Source organism: Phalacrocorax carbo, chromosome 4 (genome assembly GCF_963921805.1).
Source record: "Phalacrocorax carbo chromosome 4, bPhaCar2.1, whole genome shotgun sequence".
Taxonomy (NCBI): Eukaryota; Metazoa; Chordata; class Aves; order Suliformes; family Phalacrocoracidae; genus Phalacrocorax; species Phalacrocorax carbo.
In genome coordinates this window covers 3,595,964-3,612,094 of record NC_087516.1, presented here as the reverse complement: position 1 = coordinate 3,612,094, position 16,131 = coordinate 3,595,964, and the positions used below count along the sequence as shown (strand labels likewise).

The window sequence follows — 16,131 nt, the reverse complement described above, 5'->3', positions numbered from 1 at the left end:
CCCCCATCCCCATGTCCCCTCGCCCCCATGTCCCCTCGCCCCCATGTCCCCATGTCCCCCGTCCCCATGACCCCCTATGTCCCCATGTCCTCCATGTCCCCCCATCCCCCATGTCGCCCTGTCCCCACTGTCACCCCTCCCCTCCCTGCAACGGCACCTCGGCCCCGCCCCCACCCTGAAGTCCCGCCCCCGTCCCGCCTCGAGACGGGCCACGCGCAGGCGCAAAGCGGCGGGTGAAGCGGCGGTGCGGTGCCCGGCGCCGGGCGGGGGCGGGGCGGGGGGCGGGGCCGGCTCCATCCGGGTCCCTCCCCGCCGCCGGGCAGTGCGGGCGGCGCGAGCCTCGGCGGGACGGTGCGGGTGAGTGCGGAGCGGGAGGGGAGGGGCGGGAGGGAGCCCCCTGGGGGGCCGGAGGTCCGGGTGGCCTCCCCGCGCCCCCTCGGGGGCCTGCCTCTGTGGGGCAGGGTCGGTCCTGTGCCCTCTTCAGTGGGGCAGGGCCCTCCCTCTGCCTTGTATCTGTGGGGCAGGGCCCTCCTTGTGCCTGCTTCTGTGGGGTAGGGCCTTCCTCCAGGACCCCCGTGGGTTAGGGCCCTTCCTTGTGCACTGCTCTGTGGGGCAGGGGCTCCCCTCCCTATGCACTGCTTGAGGGGGCAGGACCCCTTCTTCAGCAACCCTGTGGGGCAGAGCCCTCCCTGTGCTCGGCTCTATGGGGCAGGGCCCCTCCTCCAGCACCCCCTTGGGGCAGAGACCCCCACAGGGTGACGGGGCTGTGCTTTTGGGGTGGCTCCCAGCCCTGTGGGGGTGCCACAGGGTCCCCACTTGGGGGGCAGCGGAGGCTGGGCTGTGGTGTGGGACCACATCGCCCGGGAGTGACAGAGCAGGGGGCTGGGGCGGCACAGAGGGACAGGGGACTTGTCCCCACCCTGCCCGCACCCCCTTTCCCAGCACGAGCTCCTGGGGTCCCCCCCACACTGGGCTCGGGGTCCCTGGGTCACCCCATTCCCAGTAGTGCCAGTTTGGATGCAGGCGCGTCCCTTTGCTTTCCTGGGGCCGAAACAGGACGCTGCGGGTTTCTTTGGCTTAAAAAAAAAAAGAAAGAAAAAAAACCACCCAGAAATGGGAAAAGCGGTGTTTTGGAGTTAAACGGGGTGGCTGTTCCTGCCGTTACAGGCACGTACGAGCCCTCCCAGCATCCGCCACTGCGCCGGGTTTGGCCAGGGCTGCACACGGGTCCCATGGGATGGAAAACCGATGGGTAAAAATGCACCTCCTGGGCTTTTGGGGGTGGTTTTTCTTTAGTTTAGCCTGTCTTTGTTTCAGTCCGGGTGCATGGAGAGGAGCATCTTGGTGGGTCCCGCCACCCCACGCACCTCCGAGCAGTGCCGGGTCCTTCGGATGTGCCAGCGTGTGCGTCTGGGGGTTGTTTCGCCCCCTCCCTCGCGCATCCTTGGCAGGAGGTTTGGATGACATCTCGCTCTGGCACGCTCCTCGCCTTTGATCTCCGGTTTCCTGCCATGTATAACGTGTTCGGCAACATGCGAACCCGGCTCCGCGGCTGCCGGGGAGGGCGATGCGGGTGCCTCCTCGCCCCGGTTTTCCCCGGCCGGCTCCTGCCGACGGCTCCCGGCTTCCCTTTGTCTCGGCTGCCGCCAGGACGGGCTCTCCCAGCCTGAGGATGCTCCGAGCGGAGCAAAGCCAAGCCCAAACCCCCGCCCCGTGCCTTTGTTTCCAGCCGTTCGCAGGCTCAGCTGATTTCATGCAGCGTTTTGTGCGCCTGGGGAAGCTAAACCAACTACCCATGTCTCTTTCTTTTTTTAATTTATTTTTTCTGGGTTATTTTGGGTGATTTAGTTTGCAGGGAACGTATCCCAGCTGCAGGCTGCGCCGGAGGGATGCAGCACCTTCCTAGAAATGGGGTGAATTAGCCAGGAGTGTAACTGGAGTGTCTCATGGTTGTCCTCTCCCGTCCTCCTCGGGTGAGCAGGGCCGTAAGCTCCCAGCGCCGCGCACTGAGTTCGGGGGTTGCCAGTCCTTCCCCTTGCTCACAGAAGGAGAAGTTCGCCCCTGGTTTGCACCACCTGCGGCCGCCGGCGGCTTTCAGGCCGGTGAGGACAGAGGAAGGGGAACCAAACCCAGGTCTGGGCTTAGACCCGGCTGCTTTTAGGCTGAAATAAGCCTTTTTTCTTTACGCTTGACTTGCGAGGAAGCAAAATACAAGTTTCAATATTATTATTATTATCATTATTATTATTATTTTAGATTCCTATCATTTCAGTTCCCGTGGGCGTTCGGTTCAATGGCGTAGACCGTAGCCTGAATTCATATTAACACGTCTGGTTTGTGACGGGTGTAAACAGAGCTGCCTTGAGCGTGTCAAACGGCCCCTGAGTAAATCAGGTTATTTGCTCTATTACTTTATTCATACAGGTTAGGTGCTTCAGCTGATGGAGCTGGAGTGCTGTACCATCTGGAGCAAAAATTAAATACAAATTTGGCCCCCGGCCCGGAAAAATAACAAGCATTTTGCCTCCAGTAACTGGCGGCGGAAGAATATAGCCCCCAACGGAAGAAATGCTTGGGGGCAACGTGGAAGGAACCCAAAATGCACTCATTGAGGTATTTAAAAAAGGAAAAAACAAGAAGAAGGGAAAGAAATCCTGCCAGGGCCGCATGCCGAGGGCAGCCGGGAGGGGTGGGATGGTGCCTGCGGGTGAGGGTCCCGCGTGGCTTCGTGCTCAGGGCCCGTGTTCCCCCGGGGGGATCCCCTGTGGGTGGCGGTGGCTCGCAGGCCATCAGCTCGCAGCCGTAAAACCCCACCTGGCTGTGGCGAGGGTGGAGAGGCAGGCCTGGGTGCGCTCCTCTCCTCCTCCCGCCGGCACCGCGACCTACAGCGCTTCTGCCGCAGGACGGCGGGGCTCAGCGCGGCCGACACAGGCTCCTCGCCCACCCGGTTCCCCTGCAAACCCAGGCAGCCCCGGGGCCGGCGGGGGAGCTGCGGGCGCTTCTGGTGGGCTTTGACCACCTGGGAACCATAGGCGCTGGAGCCTGGAGAGTCTTGGGTTTGAAGCTTCCCCTGGCCTTGGGGCGTCTGGGCCTGGGCTGCGTTTGGTGTCGCAAAGCTGGGCTTCTCTTTATTTTCGCTCCCTGTCATCACCATGAAGGTGAGCGTTGCTGATGTGAGGGAACGTCCGTCTCGTGCAGACTGTCCCTCCCCTGGCCCTGAAGCCGCCCAGACTTTGTGTCGGGAGCGGCCGCCCTGCCCGCGTCCCCGCCCTGACTGACAGCACCTCGGAATGACATCAGCAATGATGTGATGTGGGGCTTATTTACGAGAGACCTCAGCCCTCGCCTGGCCCCGGTGCTGCCTTTCGCTTGGGCGCGAAACGCGGACGATCCCACCCGAAACGCGCCGGAGGAGAGGGTGCAAAACCCGGGCGGCTCCGCCGAAGCAATGGGCTGAGGGGATTCGCTTCCTGGCCTGAGGAGCGGGATAACGGTGCGGGGAGTTGGAGCCGTACCTGCTTCCCCCACCCCGGCATGCAGGGAGAGATGACACGGGCCATCCGTATCGGTTTTTTCCCTCTATGGCACAATTAATTTCCATCAAAACAAAAATAAAAGAAACCTAAACAGTTCCAACCACGTGCTGAGGGCTCCCGTGTCCCATTAATGAGCTGATTACGGTGCCAGTGGGATGTCGGCGGGAGGAAGGAGCAGCCACCCGAAGCACCTCGGAAGGATGCCAGCAGCAGCCTCGGCGGCGAGGATGGAGCGGCCGTGGAGCCCCCCAAGGCGGGAGAGGAGAAAAGCCACCCTCAGGGAGGCCGGCCGGCCTCGCTGCTCCCAGAGAAGGGGAAAAAGCCTCAGCGCCGATGCATGGATGGGCAGTAGGAGCCTGGTGCCAGAACCCACGGACCAAATTAGCCGCGAGCAGCTGCCTCGGCGTAGCCAAAGGCTCGCGAAGTCTCGGGTTGCTCCGACGCCGGAGCTAAAACTGGATCGGCCTTCGGAAAAAGCGGGCGAGATGCCGAGGAGCAGGAGGAGGAGGAGCGAGGGCTGGGCTGCGGGAAGCCCAGGCAGGGAAGTCCTTCAACCGGTTGCTTTTTCTCCTCCAGCTGCAGCACCGTGAGTGCAAGAAGCAAGCAGGAAAAACTTCTCCTGGTCTATTTTTTGTTACCCCTGTGGAGGATTAGCCTGGCTGCTGATACAGCTTTTAACTCGCCAAGTGCCTTGGAGGGAACCAGGCCAGGAGGGCGTTTGCAAGAGAGAAACTGAAAGTGCCGAGCGCCCTATACCAGCCCAGGGCTCTGCTCAGGGCCGTTATTGCTCTCCCTGTCTGCAAACAGCCAGGGGATTTCCCAGCGTCTTGGCTTGGAGGAGTGTCCAGGGAAAAATATAAGAGCTCCGGGGCTGCGCAGATTCCTGTCCGCAGGAGGTTTCGGTTCTTCAGCTGGACAGTTTGAAGGCAGGAGGAGCAGCCCAGCAGGTAAGAAGATTCGTGAAGCCAAATTACCCCTCAAAAGCGAGCGGGAGGAAGCACGGGCCCCCATCTGACGGCTCCCAGCTAAAATAAATTCCTCCGAGCGTCACGCCTCCCCCCCCCCCCCCCCAGACTTTTCATGCTTGCAGCCTGTGCGGAATTAAATTGCCGTCGTACCGCAAGGATCGAATTAAACTTCTCTCCACGCGGAGCTTTGTCGCGAGCAGGCAAATATTTTGCGGTGCTTTAAAGACTCGTTTTTCTATTGTTCTGTATTAAAAACCCATTGCCAGGCTGGGCTCCCCCGCCCTCCCCCCCCCAGTGATTTCCTGGCTCGTTGGTTGTTAACGCAGCTGCGGGTTGGTTTTTTTTTTCCTTTGCTTTTAACTGAGAAGTGCCGGATTAAGACCCAAAATCTCGCTCTCTTGGCATCTGAAATAAAAGATGAGGCTTTTGGGGACCCTGGTGGTGGTGGCCATCCGAAGCAGGACTGGGTTGTGCAGCGTTGGGTGGTTTTGGGGTGGAATAAATAGAGATAATCTCGCCCGCGAGCTGGCTGGAGCCTGTCCGCTGGCGCTGGCGTAGGAGGGCTGGCTGTCAGCTGAGCTCTCCACCCCGGCCTTGCTTTGCATCCACACCGAAAAAAACCCAAACTACCAAACCCCCACGTTGTGCTGAGCGTCGTTCGGGGGTGGCGCTTTGGGAGGAAAAGGAGAAAAAATGGATCGTCTCCTTTGCAGCGGCTTTGCCTGGGAGATGCTGAGTCGTCACGTGCTCCAGACCAGCCTCGGGGCTTCCCCCTGGCATCTCCTGCTCGGGGAGAGGGAACTGCTGGAGAGAGTCCAGCGGAGGGCTACGAAGGTGATCAGGGGCTGGAGCATCTCCCTTGTGAGGAAAGGCTGAGAGACCTGGGCTTGTTCAGCCTGGAGAAGAGAAGGCTGAGGGGGATCTCATCAATGCCTATAAATATCTGAAGGGCGGGTGTCAGGGGGATGGGGCCGGGCTCTTTTCAGCGGTGCCCAACGCCAGGCCAAGGGGCCACGGGCACAAGCTGGAACACGGGAAGTTCCCCCTGAACATGAGGACAAACCCCTTCCCTGTGCAGGTGCCAGAGCAGGGGCACAGGCTGCCCAGAGAGGCTGTGGGGTCCCTTCCCAGGAGACACTCACCCCCCGCCTGGACGCGGCCCTGTGCCCCTGCTCTGGGGGTGCCTGCTCTGGGGGTGGGACGGGGTGAGCTCCAGAGGGCCCTTCCAGCCCCCGCCAGTCTGGGATTCTGTGATCCCCTGTGGCGCCTTTGTCCCGCTTGCATCTCCTGCCTCGTCTTCCTCCTTGCATCTCCCACCCTGCATCTGCTGCCGGCGAGCAGGAGGAGCGGGTCAGGGCAGTGAGGCGTGGGGCTGGGATGTGTGGCAGCTGGGTGGGAGGGATGGGGCTGGAGACAAGCCTGGCATCGGGTGGTTTATTCCGGTCCAGAGGAGCCTTGGATGCTAAAGCCAGGAGCGGGAGTGTTGCAGGGAATTGGGATTTGGGCTGCTTGGGAATGGCGAGCGCTCTCCCAAAGCCAAGAGAATGTTTTTTTCTGGGCCTAAGGAGAAAAACAGATCTAGTACCCCATAAAAATGGGCTGGAGAAGAGGGCTTCTGGTGCCATCCCATCAGGCGCCTCTGAAAGGGGTGTTTTTAAGACAAGCCCTGATGAGGTTGAGTCTTGGTTTAAACTGAGGTTGATATTTCTAAAAGAAACTTGGCTTTCTTTTGTTTTCTATCACAAGTGGCTTTTCCTCGCCGAAGGACCACCTGAATCCTTTCTCCCTGAAGCCTCCTTTAGGTTTTGATTTATTTTGGCCATTAATGTTTCTCTTGAGAGCCAGAACGCCAAGCTTAGGAGTGAGCCTTCCCGAAGGGGGTGGCTGCGCTCGGTATAAACGCCAGGTTGCACATTGCCTGCTTCATCTTCTATATCAAACAATTCTTTAGCGTCAGGAATTATTCACTGCAGGCGTAGCAGCAGGTGCCACACTGTTTACATGAGTTTTATTTTTCCACCTTAATAATGTGGGTCCTCGCCCCAAAGCCGCGCAGATGAAGGTTTGCGAAGCTGGGCGAAGCTGGGGTTTTGTGTGAATTACCCAATTTGCTGTCTAGAAGTTTGCCCTCTTTTTTACTTACTATTAAAATAACGTTTTCCTTAGCCAGTGCAGAACAAATTGCGGGGTTTGGGGTGGTATTTTTTTAGCTGGAGCATCATCCCTGTACAAGTGGGACCCCAAAAACGGGTCACAATGCCCCAGTGGGATGCTCACCTGGGACGGGATCCCATCTTTCGGCTGCAGCCGGGCGAGCTGGCTGGGCTCACCCTGGACACTGGCATTGCCCCAGACGACCCTTCAGCAGCACTGGGATGGAAATTCCCCCTTTTCTACCCCAAAACCAGCCCCAGTGAGGATTTCTGGCCGAGGCCACGCTGCGGGGCAGCCGTCTCCACGGGTTGCTCTCCGCTTTTGTTTACATCTGGTCAAAAACTTCTTAGGTTTACTGGCAAGGGAGTAATTCTAATCCTTTTCAATGAGATCAACGGATTAGTGTCTCAGACGCTTATAAAATTGCAAGGATTAGCCGAGGCTTTTTTCCCCCCTCCTTTTCTCCCTACACCGTGTAACGTCATCGCCGCTTTTCGAAAGGGGATCTCTGTGCCGTTACCGCGAGCCGAACCGATTCCTAGGAGCCTTTGCCAGCCAAAGTGTGTAAAACCAGTATCTTCATCCTCTCCCTCGCTCTCGCTGGGTTTTGGTGCAATATTAGGGTTTTTTTATTTGTTTTCTTTCTTTCCAGCATCCCTGGCACCAACCCGCGGTAGCTGTTCAGCAGATACATTGGGTTTGCGTGGCTTGGCTGCGTTGCGGCACCCGTGCGGGTAAGTAGGGAGCTGACCCAAAAGCTTTCCTTGCTAGAGACTTGCAAAATCCCATACTGAGGTGAGCAGATCCTGAAAATGATGTTATTTCATGAGGTTTCCCCTTATTGCAAAGGGTTCGGGCTCTCGTGGTCCGTCCCCAGAGGGGAACGACGCTTTTGGGTTGACGGGACGCCCTCGCCCCGGCTGTCGGGAGCGGGATGAGACTCCGCGCGCCCCGCGTTCCAGCATCCCCTTCATTACAACGTGCTGACGCGATCGCCGACCGGCTCGCAAGGCAAACCACGCAGGGAGCTAACGCGGAGGAGGGTTTAGTTCAAACCCTGGTGCCCTGCGTCCTCCTGCAACGTTGCCCCGTGCCTTTCCCTGCGGGGTATTTTTATAAACGCCTTTTCTCTCGGGTCGATGGCTGCGCGGGCGCTTGACCTGCGTGAGAGAGGCAATCCCGAGCTGTCGAGTCGTAGGAGCTCCAAGCCAGGAATTTCTGGCCCCGGCCCAATATACTTTCAGAGGCAAGCTTTCAAATATATACAAAGACAAGCTCATAATTTCCACTATACTAATGAGGCCGCGGCGTTTTCATTGAAATGTGCCAATAGCCGCCACGGTGGTATTTTAGCAGCCTTGTACTGTGAATCCAAATGTGATTTAACATGGCAGCCCCCGCAGAGCGGAGGAAAACTGGCTTCTCCCGCTGAATTTCAATGATGCTTCTCGGCAGCGCTACCCGAAAATCCCTGTGGCGGTGGGACCTTGCCTTGCGTTTCATCTCGACGCGGGTTTTCCCCTCAAACGCCACCGTTTTGGTAAAGACGGGGAAGGGTAGGAATGGGTTTAAAGACGGATAATGATATTTGAGGAGGGGAAAGCCTTGGGTTTAAAGACCGATTTTAAAAGATGTGTGGCTGGCTGGTGTGAGGCGGCGATTTAATAACAGGCTCGCTGGAAGCATCTCTAACTCGCAGCGAGGGCTCCCGGGCATCATGTGCTCTCTTGACCTTTAAAAAGACACTCGAGGCAGCCTGCCCGGGTGTTGCTAAGCCGACTTGTTAGTGCCACTCGTATATTTTACCTTCTAGTAGGCGATTTGGTGCCCAGCAGTTTATAAAGATCCGACAGCAAACTATTAACGCGCCTGAAAGTCACGTTGGTGTCTTTTAGCTTCGCTGCCCGAGGAGGCCCCGGTAGCCTTGGAAGCGGTTGGAAAATATTTAGCAGGTTTTGTTCAGTCAGCTGCAAGAAAAACGCAAATTTTAAGCAACCTTCTCAAAAGTTGTTTGTTTTTTTTTAAAACGAGCCCCGCATCAGAGGGGCACACATAACGTTTTACTTATTTTGGACTCAGTTTATGAGAAACCCGCATAAGAAGCAACATCCTTGGGCAAAGGAGGGGTGCGGGTAGGTAATGCTGAAAATCCACGTGTGGCTGTCCATCACTGCCTGGTTACAGAGCCTCGGGGTGCCGGTACCATGGAAGTTTAAGGTGCTTTGACTTCCTCCATCCCACCAAGGTCAGGCAGCCGCGCCAGCGAGAGCAGGGGAGGAGGGCGTCCCCCCCCAGCATCGCCTTTGGTCTGGTGGGTTCGTGCACGTGTCCCCATCAAGCACCTCGCTTGGCCCTGCGAGCCCGGGAGAGTTTAAGTTCCAATTTTCCAGTTCCAGCTAAATTTTGTGGTTTTTGTGACCCTCGCAGCCACCTTTGCTTGTGCCGATCCCGTGGGAGTGGCGTAGTTTGGGTCCCGTATCGGTATGGCTCTGGGGAGGGGGTGGGGGGTTTTTGCTGGACTCAAAAGCGTTGCAAAACCCCCTCGGTCTCTGTTAGCGGAGCAGAAGGAACAATAAAAAAAAATACTGCCCCAAACCCCAGTACTTCTGTTGAGCCCCAAGGAAGGGCGGGCTGACGGCGCAGCGCATTTTTCTGTAAGTATTAGGAAAAATAGCAAACGGCAGTGACGTGGCATTAGTGTGAATTCGCAGCAGGCTGAGGTTTGGGTTTGTCTGGGTTTCCCTGAAGGCTTCTTAATGCTGTCAGCATCTTAAAATCCAAACCTCGCAGAGTCTGTGTGGGCTTTGGGGGATGGCTCCTCTGTAGGATTTGTTTCAGTGACTTTATTCCGGTATCCAGACACCAGCTTTCCTGCTCTTCTGCGCCCAGCTACCTCTTCCCCTTAATTTTTACCGCAAATACAAATGGCGCAATAAAAAAGGCTTCACGGAGAGCGTTCCTGAGGACTGAAATCCAGGATCCGGGAGCAGACGGCAGCAGCATAAAGAGGAATTCTTCCCTCTCTGGCCTCACGCTGCTTTTCCACCACGAGGCTTTACAGCCATCTGGATCCCCTTTCAGATTACACCCTCCCTTCCCCCCCCACCCAAAAAAAAAAAAAATCCATAACCTAGCAACCTTATTTAGTGCAAGCAAGAGCATTATGCCTTCCTGCATCCCAAATTGCGCTCGGCTCCTGTTCTTGCCTTTGTAGGATGGCTGCCGGCAGCTGCGGTTCCCACCCTGGCGCAGGGTGCCTGCCTCCGGCAGGGTTTGATATGGATTATTGGTCCCTGGGTGTTGCACTGATTCCACCCCCCCCAATTAAAGGAGCTTAGGAAACAGGGGGAAGAGGCTTTCAGGAGGTTATTTAGTCCCATCTGCTTCTCAGTATAAAAGAGCGGAGCCGGCTGTTGCTCTCCTGCTCCGCAGAGAACGATTTTGCTTTTGTTCAGCCTGAAGATGACTTGAGTTTTTTTCTTCCTGATGTGCTGTTTCCCCCATCGCTTTCCCCTCCGGCTCTCGGTGTCACCACCCGGGAATCTGCAAATCCCCCAGAGCGTTTAACACCAGATCCTCTGGTCTGGCCCTTTGGCAGCGTAGGCTGAGCGTTCCTCGCGGGGTTTCTGATCCGCAGAACTCATTCATTGGGGGGAAAACTCTGCAAACGAGGAAGAGCAGCCGCAAACGAAGGCGGAAGTTTATTTCCACCAAATTAAGCAATCAGGGTGGGCAGGCTGCAACGTGGGGCGTGAGGCTGCCCATCCTACGGTGCTGTCCAACTTCAGCCCCAGGTTTCGGGGCTTTGCTTGGGCTAAAATTCACCCGTTTTTAATAACATGAGTGTTACTAAGTTTTTTAGCACCCGAGCCATGTGGTACGGGGCGATGCCGCTCCGTCGGGCACCGTGGCGGCGGGCAGGGATGGGGTGACGTGGTCCCATCACCGAGACCCCGCACAGGTACCTGCTGCCTTCTGCTTTCACCGCCGTGAGTATGAACGGGGCCGGGGCAGGAGGAAGAGGAGGCAGCAGCGCATCCTCTCCCACCGCGTTTATGGGAAGAAGAGTGAGCTCAGCGGGTCGTGACGTTGGATCTGGGATGGAGCCGCGTGCCAGGAAACGGGAGGGGATAAAAAAGAAATTAAAAGTTCCCAGGGCCAAAGGGAAAAGATTCCACGAGCATTACTTCATTGCCGAGAAGCCAACTGAAACGTACTCGGGCAGCGCCTGTGTGTGCGTTTTGAAGCGAGAAGCTTCCGGCTCCGCTTCAAACCCTCCCGATCAGTGATTCCCATTCCTCCTTCCCACGATCGGACAGGAGCCCGAGCAGGGCTCTCCTCCAAACTCCTCTTCCCCCCTCCTGCAGATCGGCCTGAAAAGCGCTATTGATTTTTTTTTTTAAATCTGTTTATTTTTGCTTTTTTTCCTGGAATTTGCAGAATCAGCCCTGAGCAAACCTCTGGTTTGCCTTTCCAATGGCGCCGGGCGAAAGCACTTGAGTTTAAACTCGGCGATGGGAGCTGCAGCTGACCTATTTTCTGCACGTTTCTCCGCCAACGGTAGCAAAAACATTTTCACATTTAAAGGTGCTCCTTGGTGTTAAGGTTGTGAGATAACTTATCTGTTAAACCGGCCAGAATCAAAAGCATTCGCTGAAAACCGCAGCGGCGCCGGTTGCGCTGCCCGGTGTTCCTTTCGTTGTAAAGACTTCTCTATTTTTTTTCCAGTGGCCGGTTGCTTCGTCGCATGGTCACATCGCTCTGTCCGTGTCCCTCTGCCCCAAGGCGGCGGAGAGGGTTAAGGCTTTGTGCTCGCTGTTGGCCAGCTGGGGAACGCAGCCAGGAAATTTCCTGATTCCCGTTCAAAATAAGCATTGGATTTGCTCTCGGGGAGAAGGGATCAAAGGTTCGAAGCGGCTCTTGGTTCGAGGTCAGTTTGGTTTGTTGGTTCTCCAGGCGCTCAACAAAAATCCACCGCCATCCCCTGAACCTGCGCGCAGCTGAAGTGGGTGAAATAAAGCAGGTTTTGTTCCGTTTGACACCCAAAAGTTTCCTCCGTTCCCCGGCGCAGCGTCGCCCTGGACGAGCTTTGCTGGCTCTCAGCATGGCTCTGCCCCACGGCGCGAGGGACCCGTCGGGATGCCCCCCATCATTAATCGCCCTCGTTATTAACGCCGCCGAGCGCGCGCCGTCACTCGCCTCTTCTGCTCGCTGCCAGCTCTTTGGGGTGAAGGCGGCGGGTCCGGTCGGACGCTTGGAGCTGGTGCTGGGGGCGGCCAGGCTGTGGCCCGACGCCCTCCCCGTAGCTGCGTCGTAACTCTAGTAACACCCCGCGTGCCGAGATTTTCCTGTCCCTGCTCTCAATCCTACCGAAGAGCATCGCTGCCAGCCGGGGCAGTGTTGGGCCCTCCCCAGCTCCGTCCCCGGCGGAGGTGGCGCGGCACCTCGGCATCCCTTGAGCACCAGCGATGCTGGTTTCGGGGCTGGCTGTGCAGCTGCTCGCGATTTTCCCACCGCCGCGCAGCCGATCGTCATGCTGGACCGGCTCCAGAGGTGGAGCTGAAGGAAATTCCTTCCAGCTGCTTGAGGTCAGGGCTTCGCTTTTCTTTTGGGGTTCACCAGGGTTTTGGGGGTTTTTTTGCCTGCAAGTTAACGCTGCTGCTTTTTAAACACCTGGAAAAATCTCTTTATTTTAAAATATTATCCTGTTAGGTGTACCTCTTAAATAAGCTTTATGCTGTGGATTCATTGCGTGGAAGAATACCCCGCTTGGCAACACAACTGGGGGTGTTTCGGAAAGGTCTCGTCAGCTGCTCGCAGTTTAACTTTCAACCGAGTTAATAACCGTTTTGGTTAAACCTGTATAAAACACGTTGCGGACTTGCATAACGCCTTTGAAACTCGAGACGCCGTTCGCGCCCGCTTGGAATCTTGCCCATCGATTTAAAATATTTCAGCTTGGAGTTTGGCCACGGCCGAGCGTTTGCTTTTCCCCGAGATTCGCGGTTTCGATCGGGCGACAGGAACCTGCGCGTGTCTCACTTTGATGAGTTTTTTAACGCTTGATATTTCCTGGAGATGGGTTGGCTTTGCCAGCTCAGCCGGCGGGGTCTGCAGGCACTCAGACCACCAGCTCCGGCCAGTTCCCCCAGTTAGTGGTCGAGAAGATTCAGGCCAGCCTGGGTTTGCTTTGAATCCCTGCGGAGGAAGTTGTTTGTCTCAAAAACATGAGGTAAATCCCTTTGAAAATGGCTTTTTTATTTACAACAGCAGAGGCAGAAACCACACCTCCACCCAGCATGTGGCCTGTATTTATTTAGGTGTGATGCACAGCGCTCGTGCGGCCCCTTTGTGCACCGGTGTTATAAATAAATAATAATAAAATAAGAAAAATAAAGCGTGAGCAGCTCCTTTTGATCAGTCAAACCCGGAGAAGGAGCGCAGAGTTCAGATCTGCGCGGCGAAGCAGCAGGAAGGAGAAATCCTGCGGCTTTCAGCCCGTGAGCGATGCTCATGGTGTCACGTCAAGCGGAGCGGCGGCAGCCCCGGTGCCACCTCCCGGCCGCGGGGACCTCGGCTCCCCAGCCTCGCTCCCTGCCTCAGTTTCTCCGCCTGTAAGAAGATAATTGCCTCCTTCATTAATGCCTTTGAGATCGCCTGATGAAAGCTCTGGGTAAGAGGTTGGCCCCGCTTATTAAGCGCATTAAGCGCTTGCTGTGATTATACCAGGGATTAATTTGGCTGGGTGGCTCATTTAGGTTTGCCTTTAACAGCCCGACTGGTAACCCAAGCGCTGCGACGCCGGCCAGCTAATGCCCACCTGGGACACTTCGCTCCCTGACTCCTCCATACGCCATTAACCGGAACCCGGCTTTTAATTAAAGCTTGTTTTTGCAATCGCTGAAGACACGGCGGCTTCAGCGGAGGGTGTAAGGGCGGAGGAGGCGCAGAGCTCGGGTCGTTCCAGTCCCGGCTCCCTCTGCGTCCCTGCCAACGGCCCCAGGGCGAGGACGCCGCCGATCCTTTTTATTTTTGCAGGCTGTTGTATCGTTAAACAAATACCCTCCAGTTCCCGCCGTGCCGCAGCCTGGGAAAGTCAGATTTTTCTCTGCTTTGCTTTAGTCGGAGGTGGGTTTGTATCCAATATGTATCACAAAGAAATGTGCATGCGGACTTATATATCTATTTACTTTATGATTTTGCTCCAGCTGGCCCTGGAGACTCCTGTAGGGATTTCCTGGTTCAGGGCTTTCTCTTCCTGCTTTTCCCCCAGCTTTATCTTTCTTCAGCAAACTTTATTCTTTTGTCCTGAGCCGCTGCACCCTTCCCAGCCCGGGATGTTTCACGATCGTCTCCCTGGGATCTCACACTCCGTGAGGACACGCAGACCCGACGGACCCGGTCGCAGGCGGAGGCCGCGGGGACTGGGGCTCTGGGCCCGCCCCAATTCCCCGCCGCCTTGTCTCTGCTATCACAGCAGGTTCATTTTTTCTCAGAAGAAGAGCAAGTCAGCATCTTCCCCCTCCAATAACCGCCCGCTGCAGAGGGTCGCGGCCTCTCCAGCCTCCCCAGCCCTGAGGAGATCCTTCTCTCCTTCCCTTTCTCTGGGCAGCTCGTGCGCCATGTTCCAGGGGCTGCAGGGACTTGCAGGGGGTGGTGGGTGCCCCAGGAGGGACATCTGCCTGCTCCAAAACGCCTCGGCTGTGGGGAGAGCAACAGGGAGGCTTTTGTTCTGCACCAGAAACTTTTCATCCTTCTTTATGGCTCCTTTTTTATTTCTTTTGGCTGAGCTCTCGCAAATCTGAAGCAGATTAAAATACAGTTCCTCCCCCAGCTCCCCTAAAAAACTAAAAACCCAACCCCAAAGCTTGGCTGCTTAAAGTCATCAGGTTTCAGTGAAGTCTTTTAAAATTAACAGTTTCCTGGATCCTGTGCAGGCTAACTTATTTTTCCCCTCCAACCTCCGTGGCTTTTTGCCGTAACGCTCCTCGGCTGTTGCAGCGGGAGGGAGGGAGGACCGGGGTAGCTCCGATGCGGAGGAGGCTGTTTCACACCAGGGTCGGATGAATCGGGTGCAGGACTCGCCGGGCTTGCGCCGCAGGGGGCGAAGGGATGTGCCGGGTGGGCTGAGACCCTGCGGTATGGCCGGCAGGTAGGTCACGGCTGCGTCGGTGACGTTCTTTGGGGGCAAAACAGGAGTGAGCGGTACCGTTGGAAGAAGAGGAGGATGCCATGGGTGGGATGGAGCTCTCTTTCTCTTGACTGTTTGTTTGCCGCGGGCTGTGGTGGTTCGTAGCTGCGGCCGAGGCCGTGGGGACTGGCAGAGGAGCTGCACGGCTCGGCTGGACGTGACCGTAAGGAGTTTTTCTGGCTCGATGAGATTCGCTGCCCTAAATCCAGCCTGGGTCTTCCTTATCCACCGCCTCTGCTTTTGTGCTCCATCCGCTGCGGCATCTCCTGATGGCAGGGCTGACCCGGAGCCCCCGGCTCTGGTAAGGAGAGTTAAAGGAGTTGTAAAGGGAAGAAAAATAGCAGCTGGGTGCTGGTCGGTTTTGTTGCCTCTTCTCCAAGAGTGGTCTCTCCGTCCTTGCAAAAAATCACCTGAAGCTTTCCTGGATGGAGAGTGTTTGATTTTCTCTTGGGTGGTTGAGGAGCTGAAGCCGGCCAACCTTGGCCAGAGCCTTGGCCAACGCCAGTGACTCTCAACACAAGCCCGAGGGCAAGCGGGGACAGCTGGAACCTCGTCCTCCAGCCGGAACATCCTCTGTTGCGTGACTGTGACCAAGGGGAGAGCCCCTGAACCGTCTAAAATCCCTTTGACCCAGCAAACGGCGCAGAGATGAAAACCAAACCCGACCCTACATAGCAACGCTGAGCTGCGCATTAACTCCGCTGGAGCAGGGAACAAAGGTTTGGGGGCTGGTTTTGACTTTTTTTTTTTAAAAAATTTATTAGCAAAGCAAAACAGCTCGGCTGAGCAGAGCAAGTGTCGGTGGAGGGGTGTGAGCTGCCGGGTGGTTGCTGTGCTATAAAATCCCATCCCCACCAGTGCTCGCCGGGGGCTGCGCCGGCTCCCCAGGCTCTTGTAGCACTTCCACGTTGGCCGGGAGAGTTTCTGAACATGCGTGTTGGTCTCTGGAAGCTTTAATCAAATCCAGGCTTTACCAGAAATCGCCTCGAAACTTCCAGCGAGCCGAGGAAACTGAAAGCAGCTGGAGTGAGGAGGCTCTCGGGCGGGTGCTCGGTGCCGGCGGGGATGCTCCCGCAGGCGAGGGGCGCGAGGAGGGTGCAGGTGAGGGGCTAGAGCCGGCGAAGCAGCCGGGACGGAAGGTGAGTCTGCTCCCTGCGTAGCAGCTCGGGAATGGGCAACGTGTATCTGAGCAATGCACGTAAAACGGAGGGATGGAGGAAAACCCAGCGGGTTTAGCAGAAAAGGGGCGTGAAGGAGCTGCAGGAGCGAGGATGCCGCTCGG

The 16,131-nt window shown here is 56.7% G+C and overlaps 1 protein-coding gene across 10 annotated transcripts in view; it reads left to right on the top strand.

Annotated features, from left to right (window-relative positions):
* The first annotated feature begins 265 nt into the window (after positions 1 to 265).
* The window catches only part of RNF24 (ring finger protein 24), a 32,254-nt gene continuing 16,388 nt past the window's right edge, over positions 266 to 16,131 (top strand). The window contains exons 1-5 of one of the 10 annotated variants that reach the window (XM_064448869.1): positions 266 to 357; positions 1,168 to 1,252; positions 2,273 to 2,394; positions 2,531 to 2,613; positions 3,159 to 4,483. Coding sequence is in view for 1 of the 10 variants with exons in the window: in XM_064448867.1 (XP_064304937.1) it covers positions 14,722 to 14,810 (89 nt within the window). In the remaining 9 variants the exon portion in view is untranslated. Of the gene's footprint in view, positions 358 to 1,167; positions 1,253 to 2,256; positions 2,395 to 2,424; positions 2,614 to 3,158; positions 4,484 to 7,310; positions 7,393 to 14,698; positions 14,811 to 15,654; positions 15,989 to 16,131 lie in introns of those variants that run through there. The other 9 variants (XM_064448870.1, XM_064448872.1, XM_064448868.1 and 6 more) reach the window with 9 other exon arrangements.